Here is a 20190-nt window from a genome sequence, read left to right as displayed (position 1 = left end):
GTTTCAGGAAATATTTAAGATATTATAATATTATATATATTTATACATTTTTAATATAATTTTATATATTAATAAATTTAAAAATATAATATTTTTTTTTTATTAATATCAATAAGTATGTTCCTACAATAGATCTAATTTCACCTACCTTAAAGATTGAATTTTCTTAAATATTTATTCTTTAATAAGTATATTTCAGAAGTCAGATTTACAGATTGCTTAACCCCTTTATGACGAATACATTTTAAAAATGAATACACATTGACAACATTTTTTTTAATAAAAACATATAATTATTATTATAATACATTCGTTGTTATTCTTCAAAAATATAAATAATTCAACAAATTAGCTTGGCTAATGGTGTTGGTAACAATATAGTTTAACCACAAATAAACATTATTACTAAGCAAAGTAAAAACAAGTAAAAAACAAACAAGATCAGTGTTCATATACAATAGGTATAGTAGGTACTAAAATATTTGTCAACATATTATACAACATTTTTATTCGTGGTTTTAGCACCAATAGAACCTTACTTATCACAGTCCACAGATAAATAAATAATAATTTGTTAGTCCATCAATATAATATGACATTTCATACTTGTAAAATAAACTAAAGTTATACAAATATACTAAAACGATTGATTTTATTTACTAATAAATTGCCAAACCTAGCAAATAAGGAATAAAGTAATTTTTATTGATTTTGAGTTTTGTGTCCTGCATTAGGCTATTATATATATTATACTACACCTACATTATTATCATTATATAAATAATAAATTACGAGGAAGGAGTAAAATGATGCCTTCATTTTATTATTATCAATGATATTTAATTATAAACTGATGATTAATCATCTATGATCATAATCTAATATAGAGATGGTAGTTAATAAATAAAACGAATATCCTTTTTCAAATATATATATATATATGTATATATGAATAATCTAATAATAAAAAACAAATTATAAGGTATACTCAAATAGTTTGATATAAAATGCTTGAATTTTAAAGTAAATAATTATTTAGCTGTACAAAGACAAATATATAATGTCAATTATAGTATATGGTTTTTAAATTTTTGAACGTGGAAAAATGTAAGTATAAAATATTATTATGTTATGCAAGTGTTTTTTAAAGATAAATTCCTATATCATATTCTATTAAATTTAATAAATAAATATTTTTAAATTTTTATAAATTATTTTTAAGATGAATTCAACATTAAAAAAAATCAATTGAAATATGTATAATATTTAAAAAAATAACAAAGGTATCAAGGTTAAAATTTTGAAAACTAATATCATACCTGTATATTATACCTATTTTCAATATGCATCTGTCATATGTTATGACTTATGAATCTCATGACTGTTGGTTTATATTTTTTGCACGTTTTATTTAAGAAATAAGATACAAACATTATAAGCACATGTTACGTATTATTGTATAATATGACACAACAGAATATTAAGGACATGACCAATAATTTTGGAAACAGTGTTAATATAAATAATTATGAAAATTGAATCTCACGAAGTCATATTATAAAGAGAGTTACAACTATAATACGACTTACGAGTATGTAGACTATTTTTTAGACTTTCTTTTTTTTACTTCGCTATTTCTTACAATATAATTTTATAAAGTCCACGTTTGTACTGAAAGTGGTTTTTAAAATAGTATTGTGAAAATATCAAGGTCACCCTTCGTCTCATTGCCCATCTATAAGTGTATTTAAGGAAGTAAACAAAATGAAAATCTTCATTTTTAACGCCACAGCGCTACCATGTCAGTGTTTCATGAATCATAAGAATTAAAAATATTAAAAACTCATTTAATGATGGATAGTCTCTTTTTCAATATTTTTATTTTGTCACCAAATAATTAACTATTTTCTTTGTTTAAATTACGATGGTATTAATTTATGTAAATTAAACTACACGAGTTAATGATTCCTATTAAGGAATATTGGATGTACCCCTTATTGTACAGTAAGCTGTAAAGATTTCATAAAACAAATAACAAAGCTTTATTATTTTGCTTTATGCTCGTGTTTTGTTTACATTTTAACGTCATTTAGACATTTATATTCGATGTTTTACTTTGGCAAATACATTTTTCTTTTTCAAAATTGTATAATAACACTCACCGATAAAACTTCTTTGTCTCCAATAAATTTATTAAATTGTGTTCTTAACACATTGATTTTAATTTCGCTTCTAAACACTTAGATATTCACATTTCACTCTCGTCCATGTATTGAGTTCTAAGAATTATTAAATATAATTCACTCATAGAAACAACACTTATAAATCAAATTATTTAATTAGTAGACAATTCAGGTAATCTGACTATTGACACCGTTGTCTACGACATCACCAGGTAAATGATGTTTCCAACTTCTAAACAGATATCGTGTAAACTTCCTTAACTGTCTAAATTTACAGTACGTGGCTCCTTGCGCGGATTCTAATTGTTGGGTCTGTATCAAGAACCCTTTTTCTTTGAATGTTTTTTCCAAACGCTCTCTTGCCAGTGACTTTTTGCTCTTACGTTTGGAGTCTTTTGATTGAAGATTCAATGTTTCTTGGAGACTGGTAGATCCAGGTAGTTGAAAATCATTTATCGATGATATCTGGTCCCTGACGCATAGGTTCAAAGGTTCTTCTACGACAGTTGTACCGTAGTTTTTATATATCAAGTGACATATATCAGCCTATAACACAATTACAACATCTGATTAGTAAATACAATGAAATACAAATAAATGTTCTATTATTATTTTGAATTGTTATATTAGGTATTATTGTTCATATACACTGTATCCAATTGGGACTTACTATCCATAAGTTTACAAATGAAGTAACAAAGAATGAAATTTACATTCTTTAGATTTATTTGATGTTTAAGTACATTAATTTCTGTTTAATAGTTTCATCTTATTATCACGCTATTGTCAAATTATATAGATAACATTTTTTCAAAAATCTACAATGTAGTATTTAAACATAAAAGTGAATTAATTAATAATAAAGTCTTGTGTTTATAAGGTGTTTTATAACACTGATTGTATAATGTTAACGTATTATTATATTTCATATTTTTAATTTGATAGTGTCTAGTGTAGTTCGATAAGATAACATACATTTTTAAGAAGATTATAATAATATGTTACGTATAACAATATTTATATATTCAATATCTATGAGCAGTAACAGAAAACTTATTCTTATAGATTTGTTTACATTTATACTGATTACTGGGTGATACTTTTTACACTAAATAGTAAATACTAATAATTATTTTGAAATGTATAATCGATTTTGAAAAATTTTTTTTTACGTTATTTGAAATTATTTGAAAGCTCTATTCTTGAAAAACAATTCTTTTACTATTTTTTGCCAGTATAATTTGTAAATTTTTACTTTTTTAAATGATCATACATTTTTAATGTCATACTTTAGTGGCATAGCCAGGATTTTTTTCGGGGGGGGGGGGGCTGATCAATTTTTTACACAGCGGTAGTTTAGTTTTTGATCGAATACCATTAAAATAATTTTTAAATTTCATTAACATTTCAGGGGGGGCTGCAGCCCCCTCAGCCTCCCTCCTGGCTACGCCACTGTCATACTTCAAAGCATAATATTTGTCTGAGTACAGGTATTTCGATGTAAAAAACCAAATTTTGAAAGAGTACCTATCCTTCTATATATATTTATTTTATTTTATTTATTTTTCACAATATGCATAATGTTTACCTTTTTTGGTTTGCGTCCCCTTCGCGGTTTTGCATTGTCTAATGTCATCTCTCCCATGTATGGTAGATCATCAAAACGGACACTAGTTTGAGCTTCCGGTGGTAGTTTTGATTTGACATTTCCCGTGAAAAGGACAGGTGTAGGAGATGATGAAATCCCTGGAGATGGTTGAGGAGACATCATAGATGCTTCATAATGATTCAAATACTCTGGAGGTAATGCTTGATGATGAAATTTAAGCTTCCATCTAGATTTTCGTCGATTTCTATAAAGAAAATGAAATGGTCAATTTTCATAAAAAAAAAAAAAACATTATTTAAATATTATAGGAAACTTGCAGACTTCTGTATTTAATTTGAGTAATTTTGTTGTGATGGTACACATAAATTATTGCGAAGTCTTTAATATATTACTTTATTGCTCTATTAGGTAGTATTATAGGCACAATATGAAAATATTCTATTTTTAAACATCATTGTGAAAACCCCCTTAATGTACATAACTATATTATAATCATATTGTAAGCTTATAACCTTGATGTCGATGCTGTAACAATAATAATAATAAAAAAAAATATTCTGTTTCATTGAAAACTGTGTCAGGCCGTACATATTGTGGTGCCACGAATCCCGGAATAAAAAACCCCGGAAAAAATCGCCAAATTAACCATATAGTTTTTAAATCTTAAAAATTATAAAAAAAAATTACATAGGTAATTATAATAATATAATATAATATCAGTTAGTCGGTCAAAAAAATTGTATATATAATAATTATAATGAAATTATAGTCAGGTTCGGTTTAGTCAGTTCGTTTTCTTATATTGTTAGACACAGATGTCAAAAAGTCTCCATTGCTTAATTTATCATCACTTTGTCTAACTTGTCTACTAAAATGGATTTGGATTCCGAACACAAATTAATAACTATTTTTCTACCGAGGCACCGCCGCGCCAAGACAAGAGAATTGTTCCGTCTGCAGTGTGTTTGGACCAATTTTATAAGGTTAACGGACGTTTCACCCCCGCAGTTTCGTCCCCGTCAAAAAACCATTACACGGACGTTTCGTCCCAGGCAATTATTGAGATAGGACGTTTCGTCCCGGAGAGTTATTAGCCATAGGACGTTTGGTCCCCGGCATACTTTGATAATCTAAATGCATTAATTTTTAATGAACAATTTAATCTTTAAATGACAATACTACAAACTATACAAATACATAATCAATATTCGTGCAATACAATTACAAATAGTCAAGATTTAAATAAATCACAATTGTATTAAGTCAATACAAAATGTAATAAAAATTAATAAATTAAAATTAAATAGGTACTATAAGTATAATATATAATTATAAGTAGAAAAAATTAAGAATTAAAAGAATAAAAAATAAAAAATAAATGTAGTAAATTTTAGTAAAATAATGAATTTTGTATGAGGTAATTAAAACCCTGAGAACGAAGAATGTCCTATACAGTATACCTAATGAAAATATGCCGGGGATCAAACGTCCTATGGCTAATAACTGTCCAGGACGAAATGTCCTGTCTCAATAATTGCCGGCGACGAAATGTCCGTGGACTGATTTTTTTGACAGGGACGAAACGGCGGGGACGAAACGGCGGGGGCGAAACGTCCGTGATTCATTTTATAAATGTTAAATATTATTATCAAATTAAATTAACTTATTACTACCTACCTAATATTTAATAATTTTTTACTTCACTCCATCAGAAAAATGTATTGGTAGTGAATATACCAGAGTTGGCATGAAAAAGTCCTAACCCAAATTCATTTTAGGTACCTAATAAATATTTTATTTTCTTTAAATCATTATTTTTCAAGTTTAATGAAAAATAATGAGTCATTATTTGATATTAATTTAAGTGCATTAAATCAATTTTATTGTCCAGTGTTTTAAATGAGACAATGATTTCTAAAAGTATAAATTATACACAGAATCACTACAACACTAATTTCCCAATTATTATAGTTGACTAATAAATAAATCTTATTATTGGAAGACCTAAATAAAACGAACATAATAATATAATTAAAATACCTATTATATTTGGCATTACTTATCGTTTAATCAAATATTGTACATTATGTTGACTATAATTATTTCGATCCATATTAATTAAAAATTTAAATCAATGACTTAAGTGTTGTATTTCATATATTTAAACAATTAAGACGCGTTGTATTTTGTTTTAATGATAATTTATATAGCTCAATAATTTTAAACTATAATAAAGTAATATATAATAATATGCTAGTAATAATTTTAATTATCATTAATTATGTATTGTACATACTACATATTATTTTATATTATTAACTTTAATATTTATATATAATAATGTATAGAAGATAATTTTTTTTTTTTTTTGACAATTCAATATTAAATAGATATTAAATTCGAATTGCGGAATAAAAATCCCCGGAAAATAAATTCCCCAGCGAACAATCCCAGAAAAAAATCCCCAGACTATACATATTACTCACAAACACTTGCAAATTATTGAACAAATATTTTTTTAAACGCTAATTAGTGTAATTACTAATTACCATCATTATTAATATTTAATTACAAATATATACTTTTTACTAATAATATTGTGTTTTATAAAACTGCGATATTATGTATAATTCTGTAAAATTAAGTAACTAAAATAATTTTTTTTTTTATTAATTTAGGTTATTTTCTATAACATTTTGACAATATAATATACTATATAAGAATTAAGAATTTAAAATGTTACCTATTGTAGTGTATGGTGTAGTACTGTAGTGTGTACCTTTGATAACTGATTTTTTTTTTACTTTGAGTAAAATTAACTATTGTTTGATAATTATTTTTATTTTTATTTTATAATATTTTAAATATTTCATCTATAGGAAGTAAAACTTGTAAAAAAACTTCCTAATAATATTTTATTTACATTATAGCCAAAATATTATAAGAAACGTAGGTAATATTTTAAATTTTCAATCCTTAGCTATAAAAATTGAACATTTCCTACATCATAGTATATATTACTTCACTATAAGTATATATATATATAATTAAATATTAATAATGTTGGTAACTACTAACTACACTAATTAGAGTTTAATAAAATATTTGTTCAATAATTTGCATGTGTTTATGAGTTATATTGTAGGATTTTTTTCCTAGGGTCAGGGATTATTTTTCCGTGGTTGTTCACCGGGGGATTTTTATTCCGATTACCATTAAATTTATAACAGTTTATTTACTTTTAAATGTTTGAAATTATAAAATTGTATCTTTTACCTACTTAAAAGCTAAAAGTAACTACACCTAAGTACTTTACATTATACTTATATTAATAATTATTTATTTTATGTTTGGTTAACGTATTGGCTAGATTAGATTATTGTATTGATTTTACAGCTAATTAATTAATACCTATCTACCTACTTAATATTAGTTTGTTTACACTTTTTTTATGACAATTTAATTACTAAACTATAATGACATCATTGGCGAATAACTATTATTTAAGAATACAAATCTGTTTTGTTCAGTTTATCAGGTTATTGTGATTTGTAATAAATCATGAAAGTGATTAATTAAAAAAAAATGTTTCGTTCGTCCACTTTTTTTACAGATAAAATATGTTTTGTCCTATTCTTTTTGGATAAGTGTATAGTGTATTACGCCTTAGTAAAAACATAAAATTAATAATAATGCTATATTTCATAGTCTAAAAATTAATAATATTTATGGCTTACAATTAAAATATTATAACACGTAAAAAAACTTGTCGATTCTAAAAACAGTAAAAACGACAATATTGTAAGAGGAACATAGACAACGTATTTTATTATTTTTCATAAACAGACATCCAAAAGTCTAAAATACGTTGTAGCCTTGTAGGTACAAGGTACCAGACAAGTATTATAATATAATAATATATTATAGTATAAAGTATAATAGAAATATTGAACTATGGACTCGACCTGTGTATACACGCTCTCTCATCGATGACTCACAGCCATTCAACTTCTGTTACGAATAATTTTTTTTCACATAAAATAGTCTTTCAGATAATCGATTGTCTGTTAAAAGATACATTAGCCCCTTTAGAAGTAAACGATTATGAGTGCGCTTGGAATGGACTAGTGCTCTTTATATTTGAATGCCAAATAAAGGAACATGTTGACGATTAATGCGTGAGCGCGTGGAACAAAAAAAAAAAGAAACTATTATGTCTATGCTTAATACCCATTGTAATATAAGAGCTAAATGACCGTTGGAATCTCACCCGCATTCGACCCCGCTTCCGGTTCAGAACAGACAGATATTGAGTTGTGAAAAAAAGTCGTAACATAACACTTGGGCTCTCGGTAATAAATACAGGAGGTTGGAGGGAAAACTGTTTTAAGACTAGGTAGAAGACGATCATCGATACGTAATTAAAACGTATTATTACGTGTGTGGTTTACCTACATGTACATAATATTATGTCTTAAGTGCTCATATAAACTCACATTTTTTTTATCGCAGGGATAGCAGCTACAAACAAGTAATAATATTATGATGAATGATTTATGTCACGAAAAATAATTCACAACTCAAAATATGAGAAAATAACAGTTATTATTGCAACAATTTGAGTTTGCATTCCTATGCGTGATAGTCTCAGATTTATCGAGTAAGAGAGAAAATTAAATACAAATTAAAATAAGATAACAACCAACTTTACATGGATTTCAATTTGTTGTATTTTGCCCAAAAACGAAAAATTGAAATATTTATGTTTCCAATGATATTATTATTATAATACTGTCCACCACGGTCGTGTTCCCGAAATTGGAAGAATGTACGTGTGACTTAAACGACCTATCTGAGTTGATATACCTAAGAGACTTAACCCTTTGGTGCCCAGTCACGTAGCCAAAGTGAGGGTTATCCCCCGGACTGAGATATTTCCCTCCTGAATAAAAATATATTTTTTTACTCAATATAGTTGGTATAGTTCAGTAGGTTGGAGAATAGGTCTTCTGGTTTAACCCAAAATATATCACCATCTTTTGACTATTATCATTCAAATTATGAATTTATTGCCCAATTTAATGGGTAAAGATTATTAAACCAAAGTCATGTGAAAGTATTATTGAATTATATTTAAATATTAATTCAATCATTTGTACATATTGTTTGATATTTCGGCTTTTAATTTTTGGTCAGGGGGAAACGTCCTAGATTCATGTTATCTCTGTGTACCCCCTTCCCCCATTACATAATTATGTCTACGGCACTGCACACAAAAATCTGATATTCAAATCAGATAATATGTTTAGACGTGTCAACGATAACTGCATTATGTACACTGTACGTCTTTCCAAGATTTAATAATATCAAAAACACGATTTCTATACATACATAGTTATATAATAATAATATTAATAAACACATTATAGTCATCACGTGTACATTGTACACTGTACGCACATATGGTTTAAAATAATGTCTATATAATATTATAAAAGTGTACTTTAACGTCGTAAACGAGTAAACGACTTTGGCTGATTGTCGAAATACCAGGAAATACTCAAATACCGATGGCCGTTTGACGGTGTCGATGACCCGCACTGGAATATTTTGCTGCTTTCCGAGTTCGTATTAAATGTTATAATAATATACTGATCTATAAATACACCCATATTTCATGAAAGTGTACCTATATATGGGTACTTGCAATTATTTACGTACCTACGTGTGCGTGTCTAATATTATATTATAATATTAATGACGAATTTATTATACGAAAACGTTGACTATTTATACTCTTTAACATTTTTCTCAAAAATTTCCAAAATGTTATGACTGGAACATTGTAAGAACAAAAATCATCGAGATTTCGATATTGATATTATGAGAAATCATATTATACAAAATAATTAATACGCATTTTTATTATAATTTAGAATATGTACCATACCAACCTTTATAATCGATCGATATTATTTTGTACAAAATCTTATGAACTATTATATATCTACCAGTGACGAGAATTACACAAAAAAAATAGAAACACATGTTTTTAAAATCTTATATATTTCGTTTTAGCGGGGTATTGAAAATCCCACTTGGGATGTTGAAACACGTAATTGAAAGTTGCAGTCGGGCTTGAGTTGACAAACAAGTTAGAGTTCAATGTTTAAATTTTTTTCAAGCAATTTAAATAATGAACAAATTATTGTTTTCGGCAGGGTAGTAATAAAATTAAAAATAATAAAAACCTTTTAAACTAAAATTGTTTTCATAATTTGAAGTAGGTAGCGAAACATATTCTAAAGATTCTTTTGCAAGGGGTTCAGTGTAGGAAAATTAACCATTTCACTCTCACCGACGTGTTTCGTAGAGCAACAAGTCAGAAATTCCAACTGGAAAATGTTGAATGACAACAACAATATTTTCCACAAAACATTTTTTGTTTAAAATTACAGAAAGTCGTAAAACACAAACAAATGACACGGCCATTGCACAGAATGTATGTTCCAATGTCGATTCAAGAAAACAACCCTATTTGTTGTCCCTTCAACACAATTTACTCGAGTGTTAATAATAGTAATAATAATATCATCAAGTTTTCTTTTCTCAATATTAATTATTTATTTTATTATAATAAATATTGGACGTTGGGTAAAAATGTAAAATGATATGAATTCCTGGATCCTAAAATTATTCATTTGTGTGGGTAAATAGTATACACATGGTTACACGTTTGACACTTAGAATTAATATTTGTCATTATTCATCAATCATCCCTATAATATAGTAATATACCTAAAGTACACAACAGTGATTAACAACAACCACGAAAATGTTACAATGATTAATGATTAAAAATTGTTTTTGTATACGATTTTGTCGTACATATTGGAATAAGTTTTGACTTAAACTAGTTATCACGTGGAAATCGAAAATTGACGACATATTATTTTGAATACTTTGAAAAGTTGAAAATCGAAAGGTTACCCAAGAGTCTACCCTCGAAAGTCGTACAAAACTACAAACTGCAATATTAGTAATTTAGTATCACCATTCTGCTATATTTTATTATACTCAAATCACTTTTTTTTTTATTCTCAGATTATAATTAAAGAAAACAATAGAAAGTTTATTGTAAATTTGGCTAATTGGGTATATTTTATTACCTATATTCTTACTATTCTACACTTACAATAAATTTGAATTTCGGAGTATAAATTTGACGCTGTTGCAAATAAATCCCCGATTCACGGTGTCACAGGATTAAAATATCAAATCAATGCCTTTAGTGTTAATTCGCGAAATGTGTTTTTCATCGTAACAATTAAAACTCGTTATGAGTCATCACTGTCGTTGTCCAGGTATTGGCTGTATTATCGTTCCGTTTCACTACTTACTACTCATCAACCTTAGCCATAAGTCATCGGGTATGAGCTAAAAAATAGTTCTAGTGATCACCACAGCATGGTATCAATATGTTGTTTTGATATCTCAAGACTGGCTCCCCACCCTTCAACCACCCTCTCCCTACCGATCGGAGCCACCTGATGTGTCTTTAGAAAATGACACCGACGTCTTTACATGTAATATGTCGTTATGGTAATATTCAGTCGTTGAGTCCGAACGGTAACGGCGGCGCTATCTACCGTCGTCATTTTGAACTGAGAACGTCGGTGAGTGCACTCGCGCTAACAACTACCTTTGACGGCCGTTTTTTACTACTCGCTAGATGGCGCTGCCATTTACGTTTAGTGTCAGCCGTCTAGTATATATATTTTTTTTCATTTTACCGACGGGTATAATATGTTGTCATACCTTTCTCGATTTATTCTTAAACGATCGTGTCGGTTTTAATGTATTGATCACGAGACGATCAAATCAAAAAACAACAAATAGGAAAACGTTTCGAAAGATTTGCGTTTAATGGTTTCATGTGCGAGTTACAATTTAATACACAGTATCTATTCCGACTTGACTTATTTCTAACAATAATTTAAAACTAATCAAAATATGGACATTACCTACATATTCTTCACTAAATGATCTATTCATAGCAGCTAAAGTTTATTTCGAAACGTATTTATAATCCTAGTATTTTAAATGTATTATCACAATACCTATTCTTAAAAAACGGGTTCGTATAATCTTCTGGAAACAGTCAAAACATTTCGTCGGGGCGGAAGTGATGAGGTTTGCAAATACATATCCGTACCTCCACACAAGACTTGTTTCACCTGAATCGTAAGTTTTCACTGCTCGAAATTTTCACGAACTCGTGATGAGTGGCAACAGAATCATGGAGAATCTGTCACGTGACAGGTGGCCGCCCATTCATTGTTAATTATTATAAAAAGGTAAAGTTAATATTGTTATATCCCGATATCAGTGCCATTAGAATTTTCACCGTTCCTCGATAAAACCGATTCCATGTCGTTGTCCATGCGTGCCGGTGACTATAGGTGTTATCAGTGCGAAAACATGTCAGCGGAACAAGACAACTGGACAAGTGTTGTACACAATATTATCATTAGCTGATAGGTAAATCGTAATTATAATCAATATTATGTTACATTTGCAAGCCTCATCAGTCATCATATTTTCTGACCCGATAAAACCCGTTGTCTGTTTCCCCGGGATTACAAGCCGAGGATGGCGGCCAAGTTGAGACACAGGCATTTAATATATCACGTCACCTATATTATTCACAGGTTCCACGCAAGGACTAAGGATAGATAGTTATTATTAAGCTTATACGACCTGCGATCGTTTTACTGGCCTTAATGTGTTGTTATTAATGTAACATTGACACATTGTAATGTATTTACAAGTCATAACATACCTGAGGTACATATAGCTAAATTTGTAAGATTCAAGTTGAGCATTGCTGGAATTGTCGAGGAACACGATGTATTTTGATTTTTACGTTATGAAATATTGCTGTTGATTATAATAATTATCGTTTCATTTAAAGCAGTATTTACATATGAAGCACCACGTGAAACGTTGGTTCTCGGCTTCTCAAGGAGGGTTTCCACTATGTACACGTTTTAAAACCTTTGCTGTGATTGTTTGGTTAGGTTAGGTTACCACACGATTAACCAAATAACCAAACTATGTTCTTGGACACAGCTGAACATTTTTCACGTACGCGGCAATATTCAACACGTGTATGCTGGAAAGCCGTCTTTATACGCTTCGGTACCAGTTAACGCGTTCCACGTTATTGCATATCCACAAATCACAATGTCGTCAGATCTATTTTTAAAACAAGTTGTACGGTTGAAATGTGTATAATCATATTATCATAATGATTATTTTGAGTCGATATGAGAATAATATGTACTTTGATGAATTTTAATATCTACTATTAAAAATATTATGCACGTTTTGTTTTTTTTATTGCTGTTCTTTAAATAATAAAATAATTATAGTTTAAGTTATACAAATTATTATTATAGTACTTATATATGTAGATACATAAGAAAATCACGGGAAATATGAAGTGGTTATTTAACAATTTTTAGCACAACAAAGCATCTTTTGAATGTTGATCAATAGATTTTAGAACACGTATCATCAATGAGTATAATATGTTTGTAACTTGTAAGTAGGTATAATGATGTGGGTACAAATATTTTTTTGGACTAATACAACAATAATACCAACAATATAATTACATTTTATATTTGTATAGCTTTAAATTACTTACTTTACAATGTCTTTGCTTGCAGGTAAGATTCCATGGTCTTGTGTCTTAATACCAATACCCTGCATCTGAAAATAAGAATATTACACTTACATTAGGTATTACACTACCAGTCATTTGGTATGTATAGCAATTTGTATTGTTTGCTATTATTAATTATGATTTATATTTTGCTAATTTGTTTTATAAAAAATTGATTGACTTTTGTTATTTTTTTTTGCATCTGGGGGGACCATATGGCACCATACATACCTATACGTATGTAACTGAAATTTTCTTAATGTGATTAAAATTACCTCAGTTTTTTAATTGTCTTGAATATCATACAAAGTATACAGCCTAATCTTTACCGATATTTTATAGAGTCGATTTTCCGATTTTCCTATATTAGATGTATGTTAAATAATAATTTGTAAGTGTAAAGTTCGGAATACGAAGTGTCGATTTATGCGTTAATATGATTGATAATTATTTTTAAACATTTTATAGTTTTTTTTTAGTTTTAAAACGTTTTAAGCTAGCTGTGTGTAGTAATTTATTTCAGTAAAGATGTTGAGCATGTTTGATGTTTTTCATATACAATATTATTTTGCACACGCAAAGCCAAACGAATGCAATTTACTAAAAAAAAAACTAATAATTATTTCGGGGGATCGTGTCTTGTACTTGGTCGAGGACGTTAATAATAATATCAATATTATAATTTGTAGGTGGTAATGATAACGGCCAATCGAATAAAAGAGTACCTATTTAACAACGATTTAATTTGTAAAAAAATTTCACACCCTGAGTTCATAAGGACTTCAATGGCTCAATGTTACGTGTTAATGTTCCGAATAACCTATTGGCGCGAATGATAATAATATTAATACAATATTATAACAGGTACGTAATAAAATAATCTTCATGACTTCATATCGATGTTGTCCGTGTGTCACGGAACAATATCTCAGGCGTTCGGAAACGGGTTTTATTTTGGCATACACACCTATATGATGGTCGTGCAGCAGCGTGTACCTTTTACTGCCCGTGGATTGTTTGAGAATGAATAATATAAATAATTATTTCAATATTGTTGTTTACCGACATTTCTCATTCATACAAAACGAGAACCGGTCAGTGAATGGCACGCACACACGCGCGGGAGACACCTACGACAATATTATATCGCTCTCGGCTGATTTTTTTCCCCGCCACTAATAACATTGACGGATGTTATAGCGAAATATATTACATTATGCATACGACGTTTACTGGCAGTGCAGGCGACCAAGTGATTTGTCTGAATGCTTACGCAAAACAAAAACTACTCTGCCGAGTGACCCATTATAATATTATTGTTGTTTAATATTTTAACTGTTTAGGCATGAAATGTTTAAGTTATAACTCATAAGTTATGACCTTTCCATGATCATACAGATTTTAATATTATATTATGATCCAGAATAGGTGTAACCTACCGGCTACCGTCCTACGTTGTATGCAAACACCTGCACGCACGACAATATTTGTTAAATTTCTTGTCTAAATATAAGTGAATATAATATTATACACCGCTTTGTAATTAACAAGTACCTACCTGCCAAGACTGTGTTTACACATAACATTATTAAAATGTCACAGCCTGAAAATTAATGTTTTCTTATCAATACGTTTAACTTAAATAAATCTCGAAAATCATGCGACCTAACACAGATGGTACAGCATTACACATGTTGTTATTTAAATAAAAACAAATTGAAAATATCATTTAAACCTGAGATGGTTATAATTAAACAGCCAACAGGCATTGACAGTATAAATGCGAGTTTGTTTTTAACACGTATACAAAACACAATCATTAATACATTAAAACAACTGGTTTGATTAAGATAATAAATTGGTTTTGAACAATTTTACTGTAATGGCTCTGTATTGATAAAATTTAGATTGATATTTTTTACTCAAATGAATTGCTGTCGGTTTGAGCAAGTTACACCCACGTGGACGGTGTTAATAGTGGCATGCAACACCTACAAAATGCCTTATTGCCCTTATTGCCATGCTCATATATTATATATTACATTAAATTGTATATACCGTATGTATAAATACGTATATTAATTCTTAGCCTCGAGATAGATAGAAGCAAATAAAACCGATCATTAATAATGATTGAAGTTCTAGTAAAAATAACTAATTAATTGATTATTTGCACATTGCAAAAAAGATTTTTGAAAAAGTGTTGTATATTATATGTTGTTGTCATTATTATTTATAAATGTATTGTACAATTTAAGGAATAGTATAATAAAATATTTACAATAAATTATGGAACTGTATTGTAATAAGTATTTAAGTGGTAATTGGTTCAAACTTTTATTTTTCGTTGTTATATAACCTAATCTTTATGTAATCGTGTAAAATAGAGTTAATATGTAAATCTGTCAAAGATCGGTGAGTTATAGAATTTGTATAGTAGTATTATGTTTATTATATTTTAAAATTTCAAATCACTACATTTTTTAAAAGTGCAATTCATTTTTATAGGTGAACTTAGTGTGTTAGAATCATAAAAAAGTTTGGAAATTGATTTAAAAACATCACAGATGTATATTGAGGTATAACGATATAAATCATTTAAATAAATTAACGTTCAGTTATCTACACACCCTTTAAAATACTTACATTAAAGTAATTAGACATATATTTTGTTTAAATAATAATAATATACATAATGCATAATATTATATTTTGAAATTTATACACTGCAATTTAAAGTATTTTACTATTTTAGTAAGTATGGCTATCGATACTAATTTATGTTCAATAAAAGTACGTACCAATATTTTTTGTTTACATTTTTTATACGTGTATATTTATCTAATGAGTGGTTGATCGAATCATTCAAAACTATACATGGTAATTGTAGATTTTATTTAGGATATAAGACATGATAAAAAATATAATATTGAAATAAATAGTATTGAATGAACATTACAATCTTGAGTTAGTTATAAGTACAACTGTTTATGCTTACATTTTGGTGAATAATATAGTTATTTAAATGAATTTGATATAAGGATTAGTCCATTAACTTTTTTACATTTTTAGAGAAAACTGTATTTAAAACTATTTTTTGAAATTCACCTACTCGTACAAGTAGAGAAGTGAGGATTGAAAAAGATGTTAATCGTGATACGATTAAAAAAAAAAATTATGATTGATTATTAAGTTGGTTTAAGAATCTACGTTACGTTAGTAAACCTATATGGCTAAATATATATGCTAATTATGTATGCCTGTATAGTGTATCTTTGGGACGGGAAAAAGTTAGTTGGTACCTTTGTTTAATAATATTATATTTTGTATCCCGCAATTATTTAAATATTAGTTGTCTTTCCAATAATTTACATAAGTGCAATACAATTCATGTTTTGATTGAGTTATTAATAAACTTATAGGGATATAAAAGCAATAAATGTATAACTGCGTGTTCTTCAACGATTCTAATACCCAATTGATAATTTGATTTAAAATAAAATTAGACAGGTCTCCATATTTTTTCCGACATTTTTGGATATGACAAATGAAACGTCGTAGGTATCTATACATCAAATTAAACACTAAATGTGGGCATGTGGCCAATAATATAATGTAAAAGTAATTGAGTAGGTAAAAAGATTATCTTTACTAGTAAACGAAATTTGATTTATAATATTGGAAGATTTTTTTAAACACGACTACATTAGTAGGTGGTAAGTATATTATAGATATTATTTTAGCGTAACTGGAAAAATATCATTAAAAAAATACACACATATATATATAAATTACATTACTATTAATTTTTGATAAGTGAAATTTAACCATTCTTTTCTATATTTTAGATATGCTGGTTTTCAATTTAAACCGAACCTAACTTATTTTAACAATCGAATATCTTATGTTACATGATTTATGTGTATTAAAATAGTCATAAATAATAATGCCTACATTTTAATCGTATTTGATACCTTATCTGGTTATACTTTGGTTCATTTTTGGCTATAAACTATTTTTATTTCTAGTATTTACTCATTCCTCATACGTGATACATATAACAACCAGTATGTGTGATTGTTATGCATACAGAATTTTGATTATATATAAATAAACTTGGCATAGAGTTATATATTATGTTATACAAAAGTAAAACTTTGTTCTGATTATAAAGCATAATATCTTTAATCAGATGCTTGTATTACTTTTATATTTAGATGAATAAAAGATTCCGGCTTACAGCCAACATTTTAATTGAGTACAACACCGTATTTTTGTATTAAAAACTAGTGACCATACCACTATACCAGATACCTTATGGGTTATATTATATGAAATGACAAATTTTTATTTGATACTGAGATCGTTTTAAACAAAAACTAATTAACGTAATTAAATGCAGCATTCGTACTACATCAAAAAGTTAGTAGAAATACAGAGGCATTTACGTGAATCAAAATTAATTATTTTTTAACCTAATCTCTTCGAGTAGGTACTTTTGTTTTTTTGTTAAATGAACTTACTTTTTAAATTTATAGTTATTGCATATAAACACTAATATATTTTTACGCAAATACGTAGTGATTATCAAGATTATCAGTTAAACCTATTCTATGTTAATAAACTAAATATATTTTGTTTTTTATTCAATATTTAGGCGAAAAAAATACTGTTTTTTATTGATCTTTACATACTGTAAATATAGATAGGCTGAATTATAATAATATTCTGATCTATTTAATTTTAATTAATTAATGTTGAGTTTGTTTAATAAGGTTTTTAGAACAAAATTATATACATTTTAAATGTATTGTTTTATACAATAATTATGGTTACATACACATACACGATACTACACTACACTACTTATACTATATATTTACAATGTATTTATTTATATTAATTGTAAACTGATTGCTCAAGTAAAATAAATAGTATTTCGGTAGGTATTCAATGTCATGTAATAAATAATAATTGTATTTACAAAATTGAATAAATACCTCAAAATCGTGTACTTAAATCCAAAATAATTGTGAAATCAACACTTAAAATATATTTACAAATAAAAGTGTAAAAATAATATTAATAATTATCAATAACAAAAAATAATTAAAGTTCACAAAAAAAACTGACTAGATCGTTTTCAAAATATTCAAGATTAATTAAATTAAAACAATAATAAGTTATCTTTCCGTGCACACATATTAGTAGTAATAATGTGTACAATTCCGGCTGCTTAACGCACTGAACGTTAGTTTCGGGCTCGGCGGTTACCCGCGGAACAGCGACTCCTACGAAATTCGAGATTGCACCGTATTTGGCGTCCGTTTGAAACCGATGGTACTATATTTAAAACACCCACCTTCCCCTTATAACCACTCCTATTCTCGCTCCATCTCCCTCGCCCCCTCTACCACACCGGACGCGCGTAGAATATTGTTGTGCGATAGAACCCGAGCTCTGGTTATGGTAAGGCATTTTTTTATTTATAAAGTCGCCTTGGGTATATATCTTCGGTCCATTTTCTGGGTGGGGCGTTAAATAAAACGAAAAAAAATAGAAGCACCATCGTAGAATTTATATTTAGATTCCGTATAGTTTCGGTTTCATTTGGACTTTGGCACCCGACCCATATATGGACAACGATTCTACCTGATACACAATATTTTACACGATTGTAGTATAAATAATTTAAAAATAATTAATAATATTTCACTTTAATGACTATATTGTGTCTAACACAAAACAATGAAAGAAACTAATGACGGAAATCCTGTTTTAATAGAAAAATGCAATTTGTTTTCTTGAAATGACGAGTGTGCCATCTTAAGTTCATCAATATCTAATAGAAATCACATATTTTGTATAGCATTTCATACGGCCGTCCTTCAGGTACCCACCGACAATAATTGAGCAATAAATATATAATACCACACACTGTTATTTATGTGATGTGTGTGATTATTATAACTATTTGTTACTTTTTTATTGTTATCATTGTCAACCGCCACGCGATATTTTTAAAACAAATTTTGCATTTTTTCTATTTTAAATAAGAAAAAAATCATATGAATTTCTAGCTGTTTAATAATATTATAATAGTTATGCCAAAAGAAAAAAATGATCTATTAATGAATAATTGTTTGTTGTGTACACCGGGTTTACAATTTATACAGTTATTTGTAACATTATTATAATATTGTAACTAACTAGTTTTGATTTGTGCAAACTGGTCTGTAAGATTATATTATTACACAAGTGTAAAGCAGCAGGTAGTCTAAATACAAATGTTTGGGTTTTAAAAAAGTAATATTTCTATAATTTCTCATCTAGAGCGCAATGTTATGCACCTATATCTATTTATAATAATTTGTAGAAGAAGAATATTGAACTATAAAATGTACTAAAACTTCGTAATAACTTCACTATTAATAATAATCTAATTATTATATTAATAATGTCCTCTCAGTAAGCTTATGTGCGAGTTTTACCATCTTATATGGCTTAAAATATTAACAACATAATGAGTGGAAAAAAAACCAAAACAAATAATTACTACATAAAGTTAACTAATTATCGTTGGTCGTTTAAAAATGGATACTTAATGTCATAATTGACTATTCGTGTTTGACTTCATTGTATGGTATCGATATATAAATATAATATTA

At 27.9% G+C, this 20190-nt stretch overlaps 1 protein-coding gene across 2 annotated transcripts; it reads right to left on the bottom strand.

Moving 5' to 3' along the window:
* Nucleotides 1–1324: 1324 nt before the first annotated feature.
* On the bottom strand, nucleotides 1325–18569 carry LOC111027793. Of its 2 annotated transcripts, none has more exons than XM_022306225.1 (4): nucleotides 18523–18569; nucleotides 13505–13569; nucleotides 3772–4036; nucleotides 1325–2729 (listed from the first exon to the last, which is right to left on the bottom strand). In XM_022306225.1, exons 2-4 carry the CDS (start codon nucleotides 13567–13569, stop codon nucleotides 2352–2354), a joined length of 708 nt encoding a protein of 235 aa, XP_022161917.1. In that variant the 5' UTR covers nucleotides 18523–18569; the 3' UTR covers nucleotides 1325–2351. The 2 variants fall into 2 exon arrangements, with proteins under 2 accessions (XP_022161917.1, XP_022161918.1); XM_022306226.1 differs by lacking the exon at nucleotides 18523–18569 and adding an exon at nucleotides 12635–13050 and having other exon boundaries at nucleotides 13505–13575.
* Nucleotides 18570–20190: the final 1621 nt, after the last annotated feature.

This window comes from Myzus persicae, unplaced genomic scaffold (genome assembly GCF_001856785.1).
Source record: "Myzus persicae strain clone G006 unplaced genomic scaffold, MPER_G0061.0, whole genome shotgun sequence".
NCBI lineage: Eukaryota > Metazoa > Arthropoda > Insecta > Hemiptera > Aphididae > Myzus > Myzus persicae.
The sequence above is the reverse complement of the archived record's forward strand: the minus strand, read 5'-3'. Positions and strand labels throughout refer to the sequence as shown.

Excerpts from the sequence above, each read along its gene's own strand:
- LOC111027793 (XM_022306225.1), bottom strand. The coding sequence starts at position 13,569 with ATGCAGGGTATTGGTATTAAGACACAAGACCATGGAATCTTACCTGCA. Across the intron at positions 4,037-13,504 it reads GCAAGCAAAGACATTGTAAA|AAATCGACGAAAATCTAGAT; the intron begins GTAAGTAATTTA and ends TTTTCTTTATAG. Across the intron at positions 2,730-3,771 it reads GGGGACGCAAACCAAAAAAG|GCTGATATATGTCACTTGAT; the intron begins GTAAACATTATG and ends ATTGTGTTATAG.